Genomic DNA, 24,340 nt, shown 5'->3' with positions numbered 1-24,340 from the left:
AGCTTAGGGAATACTGAAGTATAGTTACCGATTCATACCCACAGCACTAATTATCCAGCAAGTGTCAGTACCAGGCACATCTTACTTGGGCTTAGATTATAACCTTGAATTTGGCCTGGATGACAGATCCATAGGAAATAACAGGTTGAGCTAGTCAAAAAACATAGAATAAAGTAATAGCAAACCATTTTATATTATCATTTTGAAAAGTGCACAGCTGTGTCTATGTAATAACTAGAAGTCAATCTTAGCATGTTATCTTTAAAACATCATCACCCCTAATGCAGATTAAGAAATGAAACACTAAAACTGCTAATACATACTAAGGTCCAAGAAAATCAATGTTTTATTTTTGAAAAAAGTCAGTTTCATGTATTGATATATTAAAACATGCTGTCATTTAATATTGCCAATTTTAGGACTCCTGCACAAGGAAAACCTATTCTCTAATCTGACCAAATTAAATAAATTCCAATTAAGACACAATTGAAGACTGAGATTTGCAAATAACTCCCATTTAATAATATAAAGTATTAAAATATTTTAATAAAATCTCCTATATAGTAAGATGTACAAATATATTACAAAATATATGTTTTTGGATTTTAATTATCTCAAAAGTAGATAACTTAGGTACCATATTTGTGCAATTTTGCATGACTTACAAAAGTAAATTGAAAAAGGTCTGTTCGAGTTATAATTCAAATTGTTTCAACAGTAGCCTTTGACACTTAGCATAGTCAAGCACAGCTTAATCTGTGTAGTTATTAAAAATATCATTTGGTGCCTAGATATCAGGATTGACCTAAAAGTGGTTAGAAATATAATTATATTTTAAGCATATCTGTGTTCAAAGTTTCATACTTGTTTCTTGAGAAAAAAATGTCCTTAGTCTTTATGAATAAAATGATTTTTTTTAAAATCTACTCACTTACCTGAGAGTAAGTACCATTAAACTCAATGGGACTGACTTTGGAGTAGAAATGTGTAGGATTGCATTGAAAATATAGCTCAAAAGGTCAAATAATTTCCATTTTTTTAAAAATTGTAATCCCTTTGCAAATATTTTCAAACTCCAGTGATCTACAAGAAAGATCTTAATTTTTATTATGAAAAAGTTATTTTTCATAATAGATATTTATACACCATTGTTTTTAGAGAAAGGGATATCTTGGATATTTTGGGATTAAAATACTCTGCTTTTATATGTGTACTATTTTAAGAATAAGGATTTTAAAGCTTAACTTTGCAAGGCACAGTGCAAATAAACAATTTATTTTTACTGATGGTTGGCCATGGGATTTTATATGTATGCTCACTTCAAAAATTATTCAGAAATGCTTTGAACTTCATTATATTGTACTTGCATAGAAGCCTGACAGAAAGACTGCTTAATGAATAATAGATTCTATGCTCAAATTACTTCCAAATTATTTTTATAGCATGCACTTGCCATGGTAGCATTTGAATGGATTTTTTAAGAATGCAATTGTTTCATAAAGAAAATTAAGTGCAACTTTTCAATGTTGATGCAATATGAATATAGTATTGTATCCATAGTGTCTTAATGTCAATTTAAATCAAGTGTGGCCCTTTTTAATTCATTTTCAATACAAAAGTAGATTTTAACAGGTGTAACTCATACAGACAACCTTAAAAAGTTTATGCTTAAAATTTATACACCAGCTGAATTCAGTTAAATTCTAACCATATGAATTTACTATTGAGCCTAAAACTGCTTTTTGATATCAAATATTGTAGCTGTGTGGATTTGCTAGTTCTTGTTAGGAGTGAATTCTATTTATACATTCATCATGATCAGGTCTTGAAAAACTTTGGTGCACTTGAATGCAGTTTAAGTAGGTGAATTTGGAAATATCAAAGACATACTTTAGCCCTTATTGTATGCCTTAAAACATTTATTAAGATACACTGCCCAGCACTGTTTTTTTCTTACATTCATCAGTTCCATTTCCAAGGTACAAAATATACCATTGCAAGAAGAGTCAACCTCTATACATGGATCTATTTTTAATTGATCCAATTTTAATGCACAGCAACATTGAATGTGACTCAAACTAGTTTTATCATACAGAATGGCTTCCTTTGAACATACAGATTCAGAAAGAGGCATGTCCCATAGGCATTTTTCTCTGGAACAATTGTTTTCAGTCAGCATGAAATCTTTTCGGTATACAGCCACCCAGTGAATTTACCTAAGAGTAGAACTATGCAAGAACTTGTGGCTTTTAGATAACTGGTACTTTGGGGGTTTAAACAAAGTTTGCTTGTTTTCTGGATACTAATACTGCACGGCTCCTACTATCACTTAGTTGTGACCCGTGTGCTTTAATTCTCAGAAAGATCATGATTTTCTTTAGTAATTTTAGACTTCTTTATAATTAAGGCCAAGAAGGGAAAAGCAGGTAGATGCAGAATATTGTAGTGTTCCATCACTACTCCTCAAATGGAGAAGTCTTCATACATCATTTGCTCAGGCACCTGCAAAAAAAATTAAGTTGATTAGTCCTTTGGAATTTAGTATCATACTGAGATTCAGTCATTTATTTTTCCTAAACAAAAATGAGATCAAACAAACTAAATGTTTTTTTAGAGAATATAGATGGTAGCTACCATATTTTTCCCAGTATAAGACACACATTTGTTCCCCCCCCCCAAAAAAAGAGGATGAAAATCTGGGTGTGTCTTATACTCTGAATACAGCATTTTTGGCCTACTGAAACTCTGCCCCCTTTCAAAAATGGACGTGCAAAGGGTTTGGGAGGCTTGAAAAATGCTCCTGGGAGCTAGGGAGGGCAAAAATTAGCAAAAAACTGGCGTTTTTTCTCATTTTTGCCCCCATCCCCAGCCCCAAGGACCACTCTACAAGCCTCCCAAAGCTCTGCATGTCTTTTTTTTTTGCCAAAAATGAGGCGTGCAGAGAACTTGGGAGGCCTACAGAGTACAAAAACGTTTTTTTTTAATTACTTCAAAATCATGGTGTGTCTTAAACTCCAGTGTGTCTTACAGTCTCAAAAATACAGTAGTTACCTTTTTTTCTGAAGACTTCATGGAAACATTGAAACACTGTAGAGTAAGCTTCATAATTTTACCTGGTCAAGTAATTTCAACAATGTTATGCAGTTAAGTGCTGTCAAAACTAGCAAAAATTCTATTACCTGTAATGTAATGCTTTTTCATAATACTACTGGGTTAAGGCAACACTAGATGCTACTATTTAACATTATATGTAATATAATTTTATTACATTTTTTACTTTTTTTAATCCTTTGCCTACCAGTGTTTGTATCCATTTGTTTAAATCTCTTGTTTAACATTTTATTGCTGTACAAACACCTAAAATTATACCTAGTAAAATTGTAAAACTTACTTTCATCATCTGAATCGAATCCAAAAAGTGTCCTACACTTCTTTTGTGCAAGATGACGCTGAAGTGCTTCTGAGTTACAGTAGGTGGTCAAACATTTGCTGCATCTTAGTCTTTCTGATTTGCTACACGTTTTGCCTTGCTCTGAATGTGCATCTACTTTATCAGTCAAAGTTTTTCTTCGTTTTGGCATGCTAATATATCGTTCATCAAGGTAACTCGGAGGCAATGGTCTAATATAAGGCTTTGTTAAAATTAAGCCGTACGATGTATTTTCTGTTATCTGATTTGGTTTAGAAAGTGTCTGAGAATCCACGAGAGTAGTGTCTGATATATCTGTACAGTTCTGCAGAACAGGTAGAATAGATCCATTTTCTGTCCTAGTATTGGCACTCGTTGTTTCCAAATCAGCATCCAATGTGGCTGTTGTTTGTTCCAATTCACCATGCCCATTGACTAGCTGATCATTAAGTTTACAGCTTTCTAAATTTGGCTCTACTTCTTCAGGTACCTTTTGGTCTATTAAGTTCACAACTGTGATAGCACTACCATATGCATTTTCATTCCCATTCTGGATTAGATTATTTACTTTTTTCTCAGTCTGGATATAAGTCTTTGGTTCTAGAGAATCTTTCCTTGCTTTCCAAGTGGGAATTGGCAAGTCCATTATAAGCTCCTTTTCACCACCATTATCTGCTATTTCTTGAATAGCACACTCAGATTCCAAAACAACTGAAGAAATATTTTCACTGACTTCAGAAGGATTTGCTATGTTTAAGTAATGTTGAGCTTCATGCTCATATAACAATGAAATGTCATCAAAAAGTTTACAACACTCTGCAAAGTTACACTGAGCTTTAAACTCAGTATGACTTTTCATATGTTCTGCAAGCTCAGTAGACAGCTTAAATCTCTGATTACAGTTAAAATGCAAACAGAAATATACATTTGGATAAACATGTTGTTTCAGATGATCAATAAAATGATGGGAATCCAAAAATTTTCTCTGACAAAATCTACATTTTCCATTATTCCATTTCATTATATGCTCTTGCACATTCAGATCAGTAGGATGAGCCTTGCGTGCATGCTTATTCAGAAACCGTATTTTTTTAAAGACTCTAATACATCCATCTGCAGGACACTTGAAATTACTTGTGTGATCTAAATCATTTTGAGGACAGAGCGCACCATTTACTTTGTGAAGTATAGGGAGTTCTCTATTCAGGCTGTTTTCTGGTGATTCTTCTTTCATTTCCACCTCAGGAATATTATTTGAATCATTATCACAACTACCATTTTCAACAACATCATCCTGGCTACTAACATGATTTTTGGTTACATCCAGTGCAAGTTCAGAATTCTGTATCTCCTGATTAGTAGTTGGAATGACTAGCTCCACTTCATTTTCTTCATTTTTCATTTCAGTACTGTCCAAGTCCCCATTTTGAAGGGGGACATCAACACTAGAACAGTTCATTTCATTTACAATAAGAGTTCCTTTATCAACAGAAGTTGCAGTCAGATGATGCAGTGTCATTTTCTTGATGTGATTCTTTAAGTGCTTAAGCATTATACTTTTTTGTCTGAATTTTCTACAACACATTACACATGAGAAACTGCCCTTCTTCTGATGAGCCTGGGCATGCCTCACAATATGGCCACCAACAAATTCTCTGTTACATAATATGCAACGATGTTTTGGTACATTGTGATCAGTTTTAGATGAATTAAGAACTACATGGTTCTTTTTGCAATTACCATCATTTTCCAATTGTGCTTCAGAAGTATCTTCATGGCCTAGTTCTCCATTGTTTATCTCAGATATACAAGATTGATCACTCCGCAGTGCTCGACGTGTCTTTGATGTATTTGCAGAAGAAAGCTCACGTGGACGTTCAGTCAGTTCAACTGAGGCTTTATCTCTTAGCAGTGCTAAACAGTTCTGTTTGATCATCAAAAAATTCCAAAATTCTGGATCAAAAAACAATCCCTTTTTCAAAATTGGGAGCAACTCAAAACGTACACGATTCTGAACTGAACTTATCTGTTCATTGTAGTCTTCATCTGTACATTTATATAGCTGTTCAATAGTATAATAGGACTCCATGGTGCGCTCAATAAAAAATATAGAAAGAGCACATATTCGCACTATTTCTAAGTCACTTGGCAAAAAGTGAGCAATGGTTTTGTATATCAAACATTTCATTTTTGGATCATCATGAAGATCTAGCTGAAGAGCACTTCCACAGATCTCTACACAAATCTGTAGACCTTCCTTGCCAATCTGTGAGAAAGAAAGGAAAGGTAGAATAAATTCAGAATACTTAAGAGTCTCTGCATTTCCTTCCGCAGAGCTCATATCTCAAAATTATAGCTCAGTGATACAAGAAATGGTTCCAAAGATACAATTCCCAGCATCCTTAGGGAGAAACTGGATATAAAACAAAAAAATCCAAACCCTAATATACAGGAGAATTGGTGAAAAGTAAATATTCTTAAAAGTATTGCATTAGAGAAAATATTGCAAAAAAATTAAAAGGTACATTCATTTTAAACTTATCATTGTACATTATATTTTCCTATAACAGTAAGTTCACTCAGTTGAGTCAAACCAGTTCATGAATGGAAGCTCTTTCAATTCTAGAAAACTAAATTTTGATCAATTTTTCTAAATAGTTAAAGCAAGTGCAACATATAATTATATCTTTTAAAATACAAGGACAAAGAATTTGTTGTAATTCTTAAAAGTAATTTAATTACTAAATTAAGGTTCAGCCAAGAGCATTAAAATAATGCAAAGGCTTGCAAAGTTGTTTTGGAAAGTGCTCGAAGTGCCTCCACATCAATGTATCTATAAAAATGGGAATTCACGAATACACAAATTGAAAAATTAGAAGCAGTTTCCAAAGCATCTGCATGAGCCCTATAAAAAGATTACTATTTCAATGTTCCTGTGTGCTGCAGATCCCTATATACAGAATATTTTATTCTTGCCCTATAATAAAACTTCAAAACCTAAACTTTGTAAGTACGGCTAGGGTACTATTTGCTGTTCTCCTATTCTAGATATGCAAATAAAATATTTAGATAGTATCAATGAATTCTTTTAACTATATAATAATATAACATGCAATATTTAATATTGGTACTTTTAAAACACATATCTGAGGCAAATGCTATTACTTACTTCATCCCTAATGACTTTCATGAAAGGGAAAATAACTTGTAAATTTGTAGCTATCCTTAAAAGATGGTAGCATTGATCTACAAATACTTGCTTTGATGGGTTAGATCTAAGTTGCAGTTTACTCCAAATAAAGATCAGCTCCCTGTAAAACAAAATGAAGCTTATTATTTTAGGAACCAAGATACCAATCATATGCTATTTATCATGTTAATATCTATGGTAGATATAATTCAGAGTTATAAAAATAATGACATAATTTGTGTCATTTGCATAATGGTACTATTATGCAAATCAACTTTGAAATGCACTCTCCAATTCAATGGCCATTTATTAAAACCAGCCACATCCCACATCCTCCAATTAGTGTATTAAAATAAATTTTCACTGTATGCAAATTCTACATATGGATGTATGTAATATTATCAATATATTTATATTATTCAAAAAGCTATTTGAGAGAAGTCATAAATAAGTGGTTGAGCCTAGTTTGTCTGCAGACCAGATTTCCAGCATCTATAAATGTAATAGGAAAACTCCAAATCTCTAGAGCAGTGATCGCGAACCTTTTGGGCACCAAATGCCAAAAAGAGAGTGTGTGCGCTTGTTAGGGCTGCAACCCGGAAGAGGAGCTGCCCAGAGGGCATGCGTGCACTGGAAAATGAACTTCTGTTTTCTGCAAGCTAGTCTTCCAGTTACTTTGTGCACGTACACACGCAACGATCAGCTGGTTGGTGCACATGCTCATGCTGGAAGACCAGCTCTTCCAGTTCTGGTACTGCTGCACAAACGAAGGCCAGCTGATTGTCATGCACATGCGCACCAAAAACCCAAAACAGGAACGGGTGACACTGTGCGTGCCAGGCGACATGGCTTCGCATGCCACTTCAGGCATGGGTGCCATAGGTTCGCCATCATGGCTCTAGAGCCTTTACCAATCTATGTGACATTTTTAGGTAGTCAGCTTAAGTATAGGCACTTTTGCATTCTCTTAGCTAATTCTCCATTTTTGAATTTTTTTAACAATTAAAATGTAAGGTATAGTTTGTACAGATTAATGAAATTTTGATCAAGTTTCATAAAAGCACTAGCCATAAATGAAAAGTTGTAAGAAATTAACAGAAAAAAATGAGTTATTTTCTAATTGTCAGTTAAGTAAATCAATAAGATTATCCAATATTTTAAGCAATTTATAACAATACAAAAATATCCAATACTTAGATTTCACTAATATATTGAATTGATGGATTTTACGGTCAATGAAATTACATTGAAGCACTCTTTATTCTTAATAATTAATTAGGTGTTGACCATTCCTTTATAATTTACTCGTAATTTATTTTTATTATAACACTAGTGTAAAGCAGTATTATTGAAAGAAAAGATTTACCAGATGCAATACATATCCCCTTTTTTGAGCTGTGGAATAAGAAACAATTCACAAAGATTCAATGCTACAGCAATCTTCCCTTCTTTTGCAATGTTGCAGATGATTTCAATGCCATTCTTGCAGTCAGTCCTCAGCAAATGCTATGCAATCAAAATGAGATAACTCAGTGTAGTAGTAAGTGTAGTAAGAAATAGGCTAACCTTTTACAATAATTGGAATTCCTAGCTCCTATTACTAATTCTATTACCCAATATAGGAAGCTAATAACACAAGGGAGAAGAGAAATATATACAATAACAAGAATTTATATAGCGCATATTTGTTTTTTATTAATTTAAACAGAATAGTGTTACTCCTATTTTTCATAACCAAATTTCCCATTACACTACTTGTTACTTGGCAATCTTAGAACAGGGTTAATGAAATGCTAATACTAGGAAATAGTTGTCCAATATTCAAAAAATATACCGTATTTATCGGCGTATAACACGCACCGGCGTATAACACGCATCCCCCATTTTAACACAAAAATTTGAGTAAAAATTTTTTTCATTAAAAATAAATGACTTGGAAGCTCGGAACTTAATGTTGGATTAAAATTTATAACATTAGAACATGAATTATAACATTAACTCCTCTTAAAAGGCAAATATGAAATGAAAAAACACCTCTTTGAGCAAAAAGTTATTTCCATTTTCTTCCTTATATAATATTTTCTGTTTCAACATAAAGTGCCTTCCTTCCTTCCCTCCCTCCCATCCCTTTCTTTATGTTTTCTTCATGCTTTCTTTTCTTTTTCCTCTGCTCTTTTTAAATCCCCCCCCTTCTTCTCCTCCTCTACATTTAGGTTGGATTAGTTTGTACAACGGTCATCAAACTTCTGAAGTAAAAATAAATAAATAAATCATATTTAAGAAGAAGAAGAAAAAGGAAGACGTTTTTAGTTAAGTCAAACGTTTTAATAAAAGTTTCATCTTTTAAGATTTGTCCAACACATCCAATTGTAACCTTAACAGTAAAGAATATCACCCCAGCTGCTAAAGGTTCAACCAGTCTGAGAACCATTGAAAAGACAACAGTGCAAAATCCAAAAGACACAACTTCCTCACCGCCATTGCTTTGGTACCAAATCTTTGAGGAAGGGGCTCCAGAAAGAAGGAGGAGGAGGAGGGAACCAAAGAGAGCTTTTACCGAGTCTGCGCCCCACAGCCAGGACCGTCCTTGCGCCCCTCAAGCCGCGTTTCTTCCCCGCAAAGCCCTTCGGGCAACCCGAGAGTTCCGCTTGACGCCAGAAGGGCTTTGCAGGAAGAAACGCCGCGTTTCTTCCTGCAAAGCCCTTCTGGCGTCAAGCGGAACTCTCGGGTTGCCCGAAGGGCTTTGCAGGAAGAAACGCGGCTGGAGGTGCCAGGACGGTCCTGGCTGTGGGGCGCAGACTCGGTAAAAGCTCTCTTTGGTTCCCTCCTCCTCCCCCTCCTTCCACAGTCTGTGTGACGCTGCTGCCAGGCTGAGAGCTGCCGCTGAAACAAGTTTGGGGAGGTCCTTTGCAGCCAGCCAGTTCTAGCTGCCTGCAAAGGACTTCCCCACGTTTGCTTTGAAAGAAACCTCTGCGCGGGAGTTAGAAACCTCTGCGCGGGGGTTTCTTGCCATGTGCGCGGCCGCGCGGCCGCGCACCTTAGAGGGAACAGTGGACCCGGCGTATAACACGCAGTATCGGCGTATAACACGCAGGCAGGGTTTAAGCTTGCAATTTTAGTTTTAAAACTGCGTGTTATACGCCGATAAATACGGTATACAGAGTTGTGATTTATCTATATAGTCATAATACAGGAATATTTTTTTTAAAAAAAAAACAGGCGTTTATTTTGCTTAACGTGAATTAGATTTCTATCCCTTTATGAAGATGTATCATAAAACTGCATTAAAGCTGACAAACTGTACCTCTTGGAATAGGTGATCTTCTAGCGGAGACATATAAAGACACATGAAAAATGCTTGATGGAAGTAAAGATCTTTGCTAATATTAGGATGATTCATGCAAGCTTTGATAAGAGCCATTGCCTCTGGGATGCGTTCACAGGCAATAAGATATCTGGCACGTAATTCAAAGAACAGTGGATTTTCAGAGCTTAAATATTTGTTGACTGGTAAAAGAAAACAAATAATTCAGTTATAAAATATTAACAGTAGGTTATATAAAATCACGTTTACAAAATATTGGAAACATTATATTAAACTTATAATTAAAAAGTAGATAATCTATGTAGGTTTTCTTTTAAAAACAGATAAGAAAATGTGACCAGTATAATATTACTATGACACCAATGTAAAAAAATGCAGTTTACGATCTTCCTTTTGTTGCTGTCTCCCCTGCCCCAATTGAGTGAGGCCATAAATTTAAGATGTTTCTTTCTGACTAAGGACTGGGGAATTTCAAGGACATATCCTAAAGATAGCCATTTCACCCATTATAACTCCTACAACTTCCTTCCAAAATGGAAACATGTAAATCCTAATGTAAAGAAGTGCAATCTTCTTCTACAATAATAACAAATAGCATTTCTTTAACACTGCTCCAAAATATGGACAAATAATTTAATCCTTGAAACTATTTATTTAAGACCATAAATACTTTAAATTAGAATGTTGTTCAGTGAGTTCATAATGTATTCCTATGAAAGTAACACAGCATTGCAGAACATATCTGCAGTTGCAATAAAATGATTTATTATGTGCCATCAGGTCAGCTTGACTCTTGGGAGGCTGATAAATTTTGTCCATGATGTAACAAGATGCACACATAAAATTATTCTTTAATCCTGTGCCCATCTCAGGACCAATAACTATAAAATCAATGCAAATTGTTTTCCATGCATAAGAAATAATCTCAAAATCCATAATATATTGTACAATAAATTTTCTTATCTTTCAGCCCAACTTTAGTCTTTACTTGAATTAGTTCTATTCTGTTATTAAGAAATACATTACAACATTCACTGCCTGGAATCAATTATAAAGAAATGAAATAAAAATTGCCTATATTTAACATTAATTTAAATTTTGCTATTTTCAATACATATGGAAAATGATTTGTACCTAATTCCTGAGAAGCTGATCTTCCTTTAAGAACAGCTTGTAATACAGGATCCTCCCAAGGTCCACCGTCTCTGGTAATTCGAGTCACCAATTCTAAGTTAACATTTTTGTATCTGCTGAGTCGATTCTGGCAATCCTATGGAGGAATAAATAGTGAACATTCAAGTACTTAGAATGTACCTGGGAATGTATCAGTACACTGCATATACTTCTTAGTTAACCTAAAGCAAAGATTTCACCATTTTTAGCATAAAGTTAGGGGCTACAACAGCACTAATTGCATATTTGCCAAAATGTACTAAAACTGACTGCACCATACTTTTTTTATTACTTGTCCCAAAGGAAATGTTTTAAAAATGAAAAGTTGAGGAGAGTTAAGTATCTTGTTTCCCCGAAAATATGACATGTCCTGATGACATTTTTCGGGTGGGCAAAAACATAAGACCTCTCCCAAAAATAAGCCTCCTGGACAACCATCCCCTCTGGCCAGGCAGAGCACCGCTCACCAACCTAGCAGTATCCCAAATGTGTCAAGCCGTGGAAACCGTGGAGGAGGGGCGCAAAGGTCAGGGGTGGGTTTCAGGCGGTTCGCAGCAGTCCCCGCGAACCGGTTGGTCGGCGAACCCGGAAGTAAGTAACTTCCGGGAACGCCGAAGGATCCACCCGCCCGCCCGCGTTTCTTACCCGGTTTTGACAAGTTCTGCGCTTCCACGCATGCGCAGAACGCATACAGTACCTGCACGATCCTCCAGGAGCAGCTGGAGCATCGCACAGGCGCTAGTACGCATGCGTGCACTGCGCGTGTGCACGAGGACGCCGCCGGCCCCGTCCAACCGAACCGGTTGGAACGGGGCGAGAAACCCACCCCTGGCAAAGGTGATCGCGTTGCTTAGAACCTTCGGGATACCACTAGGTTGGTGAGTGGCGCGGTGCCCAGCTGGAGAGGGGGGGTTAACGGTGGCTGCTCTCTTTTGTGCAGGCTCCCAAATAGCCGGGTACAACCTCAGGGGTGAACAGCTGTGATGTGCTGTCGCAGCAGCACAACACAGCAGCCATGAAGCCACCACGAGCAGCCACCCAGCAAACTCCCTTTCCAGCCGGGCACAACACCATTCACTGATCTTGGGGTATCGCCAAGCCGCGTGAGCACCTGTTCGCCACCGCCCGGCTCCTGCAGCTTGGCACCTTTAAAATTCCAGTGAATGGTGCTCTGCATGGTTGGAGAGGAGGTTGCGGCTTTCTGCTCCCACTTGCGCGCCTCCCAGCCTCACAATGCTCTGGCCCAGCTCTCCCTGCAGAGCCAGAGCACCTCCTCTGCCTCCACCATCCCAGCATGGCTTTTTTGGTGGCTTCCAAACCGAGTCTTCCAGCAGTAGCCGCTCTGAGCGTACGCTCTATAGTTATACGCTCTGGGAGTACACTCTACCGGCTCACAACCATAGAGCATACACCCAGAGCAGCCTCTGCCGGAAGACTCGGTTTGGAAGCCGCCGAAAAAGCTATGCTGGGATAGCAGCGGCAGCAGAGGTGCTCTGGCTCTGTGGGGAGAGCTGGGCCAGGACATCGTGCGGCTGGGAGGTACATGAGCAGGAGCAGTCGCTCGTGCAACCCCCCTCTCCAGCCGTGCAGAGTGCAATTCACTGGCATTTCGAAGGCGCCAAGCTGCGGGAGTCGAACGGCAGCAAACACGGCTTGGCGATACCCCAAGGCCAGTGAATGGTGCTGTACCTGGCTTGAAAGGGGGTTTGTCGGGTGGCTGCTCGTGAGCGTGATCACTTCATGGCTGCTGGGTTATGCTGCTGCGACAGCACAACACAACCATTCGTCTCTGAAACTATACCCGGCTCTTTGGGAGCCCGCTCACAAGAGAGCAGCTGCCCGGCAACCCCAAAACAATGAGCCCTCCCCTGATAATAAGGCCCAACCCATATTTTGTGGGTCAAAATATGACCCTGTCTTATTTTCTTGGAAACACAGTAAGAATTCAGTAAAATGAACAGAACTGAAAATGTAACTGATGAACTAATTTGAAATATAATTATTATCTGTTCACAATAATACAAAGTCACAGTTGCCATTCTTTAGCTGGCGTTGGCCTTCATATTGATCAACGTCTTCTCAAAAACCTAGGATGTCATTATGTACATTTGCAGATCCATGCAACATGACCTTTTACAATTGACAGATAGAAATTTTGTCAATTCACAGATTTTGTAAGTGCTGTCCAAGTATTTTGGTAGGGCACCCAGTGTGTTAATAACCACTGAGATCACCATGGCTAATTTATGCTATCATCTTTCAAATTTTGATTTTAGATTTTGATACTTTGTGATGTCTCCTGTTTTTTTTCTATTCCACTACCCTCTGCTATTGCCATATCAATTAGCCACACTTTCTTGTTTTCAACCCAAAATTTTCCTCCTTCCTTCCTTCTCTTTCCAGCAGGCAAATAAATGACCACTGCTGGGTGAGGAAAGGAGACACTGGCTGGGTGACCGTCACAGAACATGAAAACAAAGATAACATGACTGCACCAGCACAGAGGCAGTCAGCAGCATGAAGCACAACTTCCCCAAAATTGATTCCCTTAGACACATCCTGTATATGTTAGCCATTTACCTTACCTTGCTTCAAAAACTATTGCCCTATAACACACCATTTCATCCAGTTTAAGTCCATAACAATGAGAGTTTAGTAGTATATAGATATCACAAATAAGCAATACTTAAAAAATAGTGTATTAGGCGCTAAGCCAAGAGCTATTGAAAATTTCAACATGGGAAATATATAGGAAATATATAGGAAAAAATGTTTATGAATTTAATTGGCAAGGATTATGTAGCTTTGCTCCTTACTAATTAACATTTTCTCAACTGTCATTAAAAATTTATGGAACCTCTACAGAGGGCAAGGGAGAGAGATGGTCTGATACAATAACAGACTTTAAAGTCACAAACTGATTCCTACATGAATTTGATATTAACAATTAATTATGTTATTTATATACAATTCATAGCCTTATGCATTGACTCAGAATTTCTTACTTAAATTTTAAGTTATTTAGAAACTGAATTTTTGTTTTTGATAAAGTTCCTTATCCAGGTAGTCCGTGACGCCACAGCAACTGGATCCAAAACTTCCTGTCACTAAGTAGTACCATCAGAAAACATGATCACATTGCTTGGCAATAGCAATCCCTGCAATCCCATTTACTGTTGTTAACTCAATCCCATGGTCTTTAGGCAAGGCAATTTCCTGCTGCTTCAAGGTCAATGGGGGAAGCCAGCAGGAAGTTGCAATTCCCACACCCACAGGCTAACAGCTTCTGCTGGATCAGGGAAGAAGAAAAGGGATAGGTGTTGTGGAGATGGATCAGAAAGGGTACACAATAGGTATGACACAGTGTGTGTAAAGGTCTGCGAAAAGTGCCACGAGTAGGGGTGGGTGGGTGAAGGTGTAGGAGGGGTTGCACTAGAGGCACTAAATGAGCCAGGAAGGAGATGTGAGGGCTTGTGATAAGCACTGCATAGGTCAGGGAATGTGCACAGGGCTGTCCAAGTGACCAGTGCAGTGCAAGTTCAAAGAGGCTGGAGGAGGATGCACAAGTAGGAGAGTTACCCCAGCAACTTGCAGTCTTCCCTGCTGGCTTCCCCTTTGACTTTCTGGAGATGGAAGATTGCAAATGGCACTCATGATCATTGGGCACTTGGAAACCAGTTATTGCCAAGCATTCAGATCACAATCATATGACCAAGGGGGTGCTGGAATGGTTGGAACTTTGCGAATCAGCTATATAACTACCATTCATTCAGTGCTTTCAAAGCTTTGAATGGTCACTAAACAAACGATCATAAATCAAGGATTACTTGTAAATTCGTAGCATTATGCTTGTTAACACTTTATTATTTGAACACTAGCAAATTACCTGGATTGATCCAAGAATGTCTTTTAAAGGATCTTCATAGAATTCATCTTTTCCAAAGAATAGCAACAGTTCAAAAAAGCTCCTATAAATCAAAGCAACTTGAAGTTAAAAAAAATAAGCAGAGCAAGCATATTATGTTCACAGGTTTCAATAAAGATTTTTAAGTGAAGGAGCAATGTTGACAAAGCCCTGTGCATTCTCAATCAGGCAAGCTCATTTAACTGTACTACAGCATAGAAAATTATTGACAGGATAAAATATTGGAGTAATATTCCTAATACAATGTTGAAGTAGTATGTTATGTTATACATTAGCGGACTTTTAGTGTATTATAGAATCTATGCAAACCTCCATATCATAGAATTGAAGAAATACTTTATTAAGGATCACTATAACCTAAACATTCTAATCCAATTGATGATTATAGATTCAAGGGGATTTAAATGATGAACCAACAGTTGGTGCTAATTCTTCTATCTCCAAACAGAAGGCAAGTTTTTTTCAGTAAACACATTTTTTTCAGTTTTTGTTCACATGCATATTATTCCACATCATTATAAGACAATGGATTGTTCTCAAAATCCATGTCAGATTAAAAAAAAAAAAGCAGTCTAATGAAACTGAACTTTAAGTCCCAGTCTACAACTGTTGGCATGCTAAAATTAAAATTGTTGTTAATCAGAACTGAACCTCTATATGTATGAGGGCGTGACCCGTCAAAAGCGCGGACGGCAAAAGCGCGATCGACAAAATCGCGCCTTTGACGTCATCACAGCGCGACGAAAAAGATCGAAAAATTCAAATAAAAATTAATAAAAATTAAATTAAAGCAAGCCGATTCACATAAAGGTAAGGTTTAGGGTTAGGGTTAGGGTTAGGTTAAGGGTTAGGGTTAGCTTTAGAGCGTTAGCGTTAGCGTTAGGGTTAGGATAAGGGTTAGCGTTAGGTTTTTCGTTACTTTAACGGTTAGGTTTAGGGTTAGGTTTAGGGTTAGGTTAAGAGTTAGGTTTAGGGTTAGGTTTAGGGTTAGGTTTGGGGGGCTTAGGGTAAGGTTTTCGCTTTATTTTTACATTTTTCGATCTTTTTCGTCGCACTGTGATGACGTCACAGCGCGCTTTTGTCGAGCGCGATTTTGTCCTACGCGCTTTTGTGGTGGAACCGTATGAGGGTGCTTATTTCTGATACCCTGAAGTTTTATATATTTGTTGTTCAGCATTTTTGTGATGATCCTTTACTAGAGCTTGCAAGTCTAGTGCCTTAAATGAAGTTATCAAATCTTTTCCACAAGACTTGAGATATTTCGCGGTAATTTATGTATAAGTGTCCAAACAATTATTTCTCATTTTTGTAGAAACAATTAGATAAAAAGGCAGCTTGATGATAATACCATACTAGGTATGGTGAGTGCAAATAATTGCAACCTATTACATTTTTATATTGGGGAATTGCTTTGGCAAGATTTGCCTAAATATAGATATGCAGTTTTCCCTTTGACTTGCCTAAAAATGAAGGATGATGATACCCAACAGCAACCTGCCCTTCACTAGATAATAATGCTTGCCTCCAGTCAGATTCCAAATATGTATTCTGCACTGGCCTAAATATGCATTTTGCACTGGCCAATGCACTATTTGATATATATCCAAGAGAGTCTGGATTGAGTTTCCTATATTTCAAACTAGTATCGGAGCCTATATAAAGATAGACTTGAGTTTGAATAAATGATTAAAACTTTTTTTTTTCAATTTGAAAATGTTTTGTTGACATAGCATACAAATTATTTCATGTCTTATATTTTATTTTCTCAATTGTAACATCATTTACAACTTTATTTTAAATATGGTAATTATTCCTATCCCATAAATAAATGTTTAAACAAAGATATCTTAGTTTGGAGCAATGTTCTTTATAAAGCCCGTGTGTCCATCAGTATATTCCACACAAATTCTTAAACAGTTCTCACATTTTATACATTTGGAAAACTATGACAATGGTCTTATTCCCAAAGCTTAAAAAATTATCCTTGAAGATTAATTTTTCAAATTATCCTATACTATCCAGAAAGTTAAAGAGTTTACAATAGGAAGAGCATGGTCTACTTACAAGGCTAGGCTACTTAGCACATATTGTACATGTTCACATTCATCTGGAAAAGATACACATGCAGATGTGAAACAACAGAGAGCTGTTTGGAGTACTTGAAGCTGTGGCAGAGGAACCTGCCATCTTCCAGCATAATCTTCAACAACCTGTTTGCAGAGAAAACAGTACACATGAAACTTGATCTGAAACACCATATAAGTAGGAATATAGCATTATATTCTACAGCTAAGCAATTTTTCTTTTCAATCTCACTAAACAATACAACTATAAAATCAAGTACAAAGTTATTGAAATAAGAAAAGCAATCTGATGAATCAAGATTAACCATAATTTATGACTTGAAACTACATAAGTAAGCTTTTTTGATATTAAAAAAACCTAAGATTTTGAGTCTTAATTCCATAATTGCTTTTATAGCTTTAAAAAAACAAGCATATAGTATGTAAATAAATCATACAATTATCACTCACAATGGAGAAACATAGTATTGCAAGAGGGTAGGATGTTCAACAGTATACAAGGAAATAAATCAATTTATTATCTATTCCATTTTTGACCATTTATCCTAACATTTCTCTATCATTACCCATATATAATGCATCCCACTCCCGGCTCATCAACTTTTTAACCTTAATTTGTATTATCAGTTGAAAGTCTGTTTCCTATGTATATGTATATGTATTCAATTCCTCCAAGATTAGCTGTCAAATTCTGGCTTCCAGCTTTGTTTAAAAAGTGAACAAGATGTTCAGTATTATATCTTAATAATTCTTAAAGGGGTGTATTTAAGTATGTCTTACACAGAGTTAGCATGCAAGAACTTTTTCAATAAACAGGAATTTATTATTTATAGTCATTTTTATATGATTATATTTCAGGATTTATAATCAACAGAATTTTTATTTCACTACAGAACTATCACATTCAAAGTAACAGAAAACAAGTTCCAAAATGTTAGACGGACTGTGTACAAGAACAGTAACCTGTTTTATATTAGTAACTTAAAACATCTCATTATGAAACAGATTATCATACTTCCATCATTTTGACTTTCGAAATGTTACATTCTGAAATTGTCTTTGGATGACAGTGATTGATTTATTTACAAAAAAGCTAAATTTAATTGTCTAATAAGAAGTAATGGTAACTTTTAAATCAGCTGATTTCCTTAAAAAATAAATATATAGTATTTATACAGATACACCAATTAAATGTTGTGGCAGAAAGGCTGTATATCATATTTATATGTAGAGAAAATATAAATACATAAGATTATTTGAACCAGTATTTAATGAAGTTATATAAATAGAACTATTAGTGAATTACACTAAATAAAACTACATGAAAGAAAGTTTTAAAGCAGTGTTTCTCAACCTTGGGGAGTTTAAGTCCTGTGGACTTCAACTCCCAGAATTCCCCAGCCAGCTATGCTGATCTCTAGGATACCTGATCTCTAGGATACCTTCTTAAACTATATACAAAATCATGTAACTTAAAGAACTGCTATTTCAGTAAATACTAAAACACACTAAGAGTGATTTCCAAAAAGGGAAACCTACTTGACTTTTAATTCCAATAGATTCTCAGAGAGAGAAAAGGAATCTTTGATACATCTAACAAAAGTACTGCAAAGGTAGTTCCTTACAATCTGCTTCTACAAATAGTCCCCACTTACTAATTGCTTTCTTAACAACTATTCAAAGTTACAGCAACATTGAAAAAGGAGCTTTATGACTAGTCTCAAAGTTGCAATCTCTGCAGCATCCTGCAATCACATGATCACAATTCAGATGCTTGGCAACCAGCATGCATTTATAATAGTCACAATATATGGAAGTAACGTGATCACAATTTACAATCTTCACAGCCAGTTTCCAACAAATAAAGTCAATGTCAGAAGACATAAGTTATAGTCACATGATGTTGCATTTAACCACAGGTGATTTGCTTAATGACTGCAGGCAGAAGTGATATCATAAGTTGGCACAGTCTCATATTTATGAACATGTTGCTTAGCAATTGAATTGCCATTCCCATTTGCAATGGCTGAATGAGGATTTACTAGCCTTATTTTTCCCCCAAGAAAACAGTTCATGCTATAGAAATGTATTTCTACTTTTGTTAAAAGGGGAAAAAAAGTAGCACCATTCCATGTCTGAGAAATAATAGAAAACTTACAATTCAAAACATTCAGAATTTAAGAGGCCTGTTAGCCCTCTGATTTACAAATAAAACATAGCATCTACTCAGAAACAAGATACTCCGTACAATTGCTATAAGGATTTTTGCCTCAGTATCAACATGCTACTAGCTATTATGATTGATTGCACAGTTAGCCAGATGTTTAGATTAGATCCAGCATTTTAATCCATCTATTGAGCCCTTCCCAAAAACCTGGGATAAGTAGAAATTGTTGCTTGATGGTATTAAAGGTATTGTCACAGTTTGTAAGCTGGTCCAAGTGAAGCTGCCTATTGCAACTGAATGATAGTTTTCAATGTTGATGGTGTTCAAATGGTGCTCCAGATGTTTTTGAATTTTTATTCATTATCATTATTAGGGTCAGTGGCAGTCAACTACAGGTTTAGACTGGTTTTGGCATTTTAAACCATCTATCAAATCATAGTTTATCCCTTTTTTAAAATATATTTGATGAACTCAAGTTGGTAAATATATTTAAACATATTTAATACTCCTGCTTCCTATTTTCCTACAATTACGTATGCTATTCTGAGAAAGTTATCCAGTTTATGCCTAAGAAAGGCCTAGAACTCATCATCTCCCAATATATTGGTATTTGGGGGGGGGGCTGCAAAGAAAAATACCCATAAAAGTATGATTTAAGTATCAAATTTTATTTTAAAAAAGTTAAGTGTCCCAAAATTAAAAACCAGCTCATATGATTAATTATCATTAATCAATGTGATGTTTGCTACATAGCATTGAATTCAATACATAAATCAAAGCTTGGAGTATGTACTTACACTGTAACCAAACCAAACAGTATATAACTATAAATCACAAGAAATAAAAGAAATACTGCTTGTGCTTTCCCTGTGTGTAAAAAGATCAATTCAACTGGAAAAGCCGTCAAATGTCAATAAATGTATATAACATCAGACTTCACTCCAACGTGCTGATAATTACACCTGTTTCTCCCATTGAAATGTCTAAATGAAATATTACATTTATTTTTACACCCCGTTATAGTGAAAAATTGGAATGTCATATCTTCACTTTCAAACCATTAAAAAACTACGTATTCATAAGATTACAGTATGAGTACACTTATTATGTCAATTCAAAGTTAGCAAGTCATTCACGTGAAATGCTCTCCATATTTTTTAAAATGCACCTTACTTTGGAAGGTAAAACACCCTGATTAGAGAGGCACATCACTGTCAAATTAAAAACAAATGATTAATATAAAATAGGAAGATCAGACAGGTAGTTTATATCTAACACACAAATCTAAATACATTATCTGTATGTATACACAAAATCAGTTTGCTAAATAAACAATGGTTGATTATTACACTTTTTGCTAAGTCAAGTTGAAAAACACATTATGATTATGAGTAATAAATTAACTCTAAATCTTAATTATTATTTTTTGTTTTGCTGACACCAAAATATAACCGATTTTGGATAGCTCTATATTATTTTTTAATCACTATCACACTGATTTCAAAACTGTGATACATGATTTATAGGAACTGGCTTTTGACTCTTTTCTCGGGATAAACTGATATACTATAGAGTAATCGGGATCTCAAAACAAATTTTAAAAGCCTGTTGTAAGAAAAATGTGCTAGAAATGCTTCAGCTCATTTATAGGATTAAATATGATTTTTAAAAATAATTTTCTGCAGTAAAATAAAAATATTATCTGCATAATCTTAGTGGTATTATTTACGTTTATGTTTACAGCATATATTGACTTACATTTTAAATATAGACACATCTCATCTATGCATCTCATGACACTAAAACAGCCCAAAATTACTTCTAATTTTAACACATCAAAAACTTTAATAGATTTTAGACTACAGTACATTTTATTCAACAAAAAAATTTCAGACTTACTAAATTACATTGCATTTATATACTAAAAACTTAGACATGCAATTAAATTAATGCTTCATTTACATTATTCTATAAATGTTCCAGTTAGGAAGAAAATTATTACACATATTAATCCTATTCTGAGGCAAGACTCAATAATTTCAGATATAAATATTCCACTGAATTATACCTACAGCATGGAAACTGACGCTTGGACAAAGAAAATGGGTACTCCATGTTCTACTTATAACCAAAAGATTCTTCAGTATTAGAAAGAAAAATATATGCCCCAATTCATTAAACACTTTGCAGTTTGTTATTAGCAAGTCATCAATAAATGACTTATCAAGATAGATTTATAATTATAATAAAATATAGTTACCATTCATTAAAAGTGATGTAGAACTTTTATATTTATATGAAAATTTATTAATATGTACTCTGTATGAAATCATTCTTTTTCAAAATGTTTGTTTTGAATTCAATTAAGAGACTTTTTAAAAAAGCCAGGAACAGAGAACTGGAATGAAGTCTTTATATCGGTGGCATGGAAAATATAACAATACTATTGTTTTCAAACCTGTTTTTACACAGGATTTTATTTGTGGATTTTTATGTGTATTTCCTATTCTGGATATAGAAAAGCATCCAGTATACGGCCACAGAGGTAAGCTTCTATCAGATATATACATTAATATTAATAATTCTCAGAAGTATTATAGAAATATACTTTAACATATGAAACATATTTAATATATTATTTCTAAATCAAAAGTCAATATGAACCACACATCAAGTTACATCATAATTCTCTTCATTTTGTGTAAATGTGATACAGTAAAGGAATCCAGACACTGAGGTATTTCAATCATATTTTATGGCATAGCTTTGTGTGAATATAGTAAACTGTGGTTTATTTCATAAACAATGGCTAAATGATTAATTTGATATATGAATCCAGCCACTGCTTTAGTACAATTTTATTTGAATAACAAAGCAAATGTATTCACTAAAAAAAAACACAAAACAATTGTATTTAATCAGACTTATTTTCAGGTAAGGATAGGATTCCACCTAAATAATGTAGAAATGCACAAGGCTAGCATAAAATGAAAAATCATGTTTAGACAAGTTCACTTATATTCTAAGTCTCTCAAACATAAACAATTAAACACAATTTAAAAATCATGACAAAGCAATGATATAATCAGAAGATTCTTCATACATCACACATGCCAAACACTTAAACATGTGGCTTTTTTCTGAATATGTTAATTCAGGTAAATGTGCATGATCTTAATTTTCATTTGGGCCTTTATTCCAACCCCACCACAGAACTATCTTTAAATTTCCCAAGCCATGTTGGGATGAAGTAGAACATATAGAATTCAAGATCATGGGATCTTATAAAAGAAAATGCCAGCAAAGTAATACATGACAGGGTTAGAATGAAGTGGTAAACTTAAGTCAACACACCTGTAACAACCCATCGAGATCTTCCCTCCAGCTTCCATCCCATCAAAAAAAGATACGCACTGGCAAAATATCTTCCGTAGGTTCTTAATGGGAAACTAAACAACTACCGGTAATAGCAATAAGGCAGCAATGAGGTAATGAACTCCCATTCAAAACAGTGGGGTGTTTTCTCAGCACCCCTCATTCATGCTCACCAAATGCAAAGTTTTACGACAAGGAGGCGGTGGTCTGGGAAGAACTGACCCCCCCCCCCACCAAACCCCTTTAAAAAACTAGCTTTTTCTTATTGCCTCAAAATCCATGCAAATGACCAGCTGTCTGAAAGGAATATAAATCCTTCCATTCCCCACTATCCTGTCAGAGCTGAAGAAGCTTCTTGGATAAGAAGCGAAACACCTTCATAGAAAAAAACAAACAAGGAAGTCCAGTTGCCTCCTGAAAAAAACACCTCTGAGACAACCATGAAATGGATGACTGAGAATCTCCACAGACTTTTAACGTCAATTAAAAAAAAAAATCCGAGAGGGCCACCAACTCGTGGAGCTTCGGAACGGAACCCTCCCCACACTCCCCTCACCCAGGTAACAGCAAATGGAGCGGCCCGCGAGAGGACGAGGGGGGAGGCCATTTGCTGCACCTCAGAACCCCTAATCCCGTCAGACCGTGAGGTAAAAGGAAAGGGCCAGGGCCAGTTTCCAAGCCACCCAGGGTGACAGTGACAAGGACAAAATGAGAGAGAGCGCTCGAGGAGCGGAAAACTGACGTCGCGAAAAATCAACTCCCCCCTCACGGACAGCCGCCTGCTCGGCCACGGGCGACTTTCTACCGCTCTCCCTAGAAGGGAGCGAAGGAAGAGAAAAGGCAGAAATGAAAGAAAACCGGGTTCCTTCGCCTCGACCGGAGAAAGGGGGAAGCGCCTCCGGGTAGACTCGCCCTCTTATTTATTTTTTCTCCCTACAGCCGCTAGCTCTGCAAAAGGCCGAAACAGAGGGAGGGAGGGGAGCCTCCGACATTTTCGCCGCAGAAAGATCGGTCCGAAATTCCTTGGCGTCCATCGCTCTGCTGTCTTCGCCCCGCAAGTCCCGGAGTGTCAGTCTACGGGGGCGGGACTAGCCACTCACCTGGCAGAAGCGGTAGCAATAATACTGGCTGCTCAGGGCAGGAGACAATCCGGCGGGAAGATGCGGCTCATTAATGGCCTTCAGTTCCTCGCCGAGTCTCTCCGATTCCTGGTCACTCTCGTCTTCCGCCATGCTGCTCTGGCCGCCCTGCGCGTACCGAGTCCCAGCTCGCTCCCCCGCCCCGATCTGCCGGATGACCCGCCCTCTCGGTCGCGTACTTCAATTCCGGCACCGCCCCCCGCGGTGCCTTGTTAGTGGTGCGCGCGCTTGTCAGTCAAGCGCCGATCCCTCATCCTCTGACCTACAGAACCTTCATTCCAGCGAACCCCGGTGGTTGAGCCCCCGATTGGCCGAGCTGGATTCCCTGTTCGAAGCTGAACTTTCGGCAGCACTTTTTGATTGGTGGAGAGTGTTATCGATAAAATGAGCTAAGCCCCGCCTTTACCCTTGTCGATTGGGCCCACATTTCATCCTTCAAAGTAAACATCTCCGCCCACTCCTTGCCAGTGGGCCACAATAGCGGTACAACTTCCGTTCTTTCCTTCACATGAGTGGTGGAAAGCTTTGTCACTCTCTTCCTCGTGAGCCACCC

The 24,340-nt window shown here is 36.6% G+C and overlaps 1 protein-coding gene across 1 annotated transcript; it reads right to left on the bottom strand.

Moving 5' to 3' along the window:
• Positions 1 to 357: 357 nt before the first annotated feature.
• ZNF654 (zinc finger protein 654) lies at positions 358 to 23,920 on the bottom strand. Its single transcript, XM_014052777.2, has 9 exons — positions 23,749 to 23,920; positions 17,087 to 17,232; positions 14,984 to 15,065; positions 11,059 to 11,194; positions 9,904 to 10,106; positions 7,966 to 8,105; positions 6,579 to 6,720; positions 3,392 to 5,675; positions 358 to 2,502 (listed from the first exon to the last, which is right to left on the bottom strand). Exons 1-9 carry the CDS (start codon positions 23,878 to 23,880, stop codon positions 2,495 to 2,497), a joined length of 3,273 nt encoding a protein of 1,090 aa, XP_013908252.2. The 5' UTR covers positions 23,881 to 23,920; the 3' UTR covers positions 358 to 2,494.
• Positions 23,921 to 24,340: the final 420 nt, after the last annotated feature.

Source organism: Thamnophis sirtalis, unplaced genomic scaffold (genome assembly GCF_051295495.1).
Source record: "Thamnophis sirtalis isolate CommonGarterSnake01/CBP01778 unplaced genomic scaffold, rThaSir2_p1.2 scaffold_8, whole genome shotgun sequence".
Classification (NCBI taxonomy): Eukaryota; Metazoa; Chordata; class Lepidosauria; order Squamata; family Natricidae; genus Thamnophis; species Thamnophis sirtalis.
Note: the sequence above shows the minus strand (reverse complement) of the source record. Positions and strands in the feature narration are given on the sequence as shown.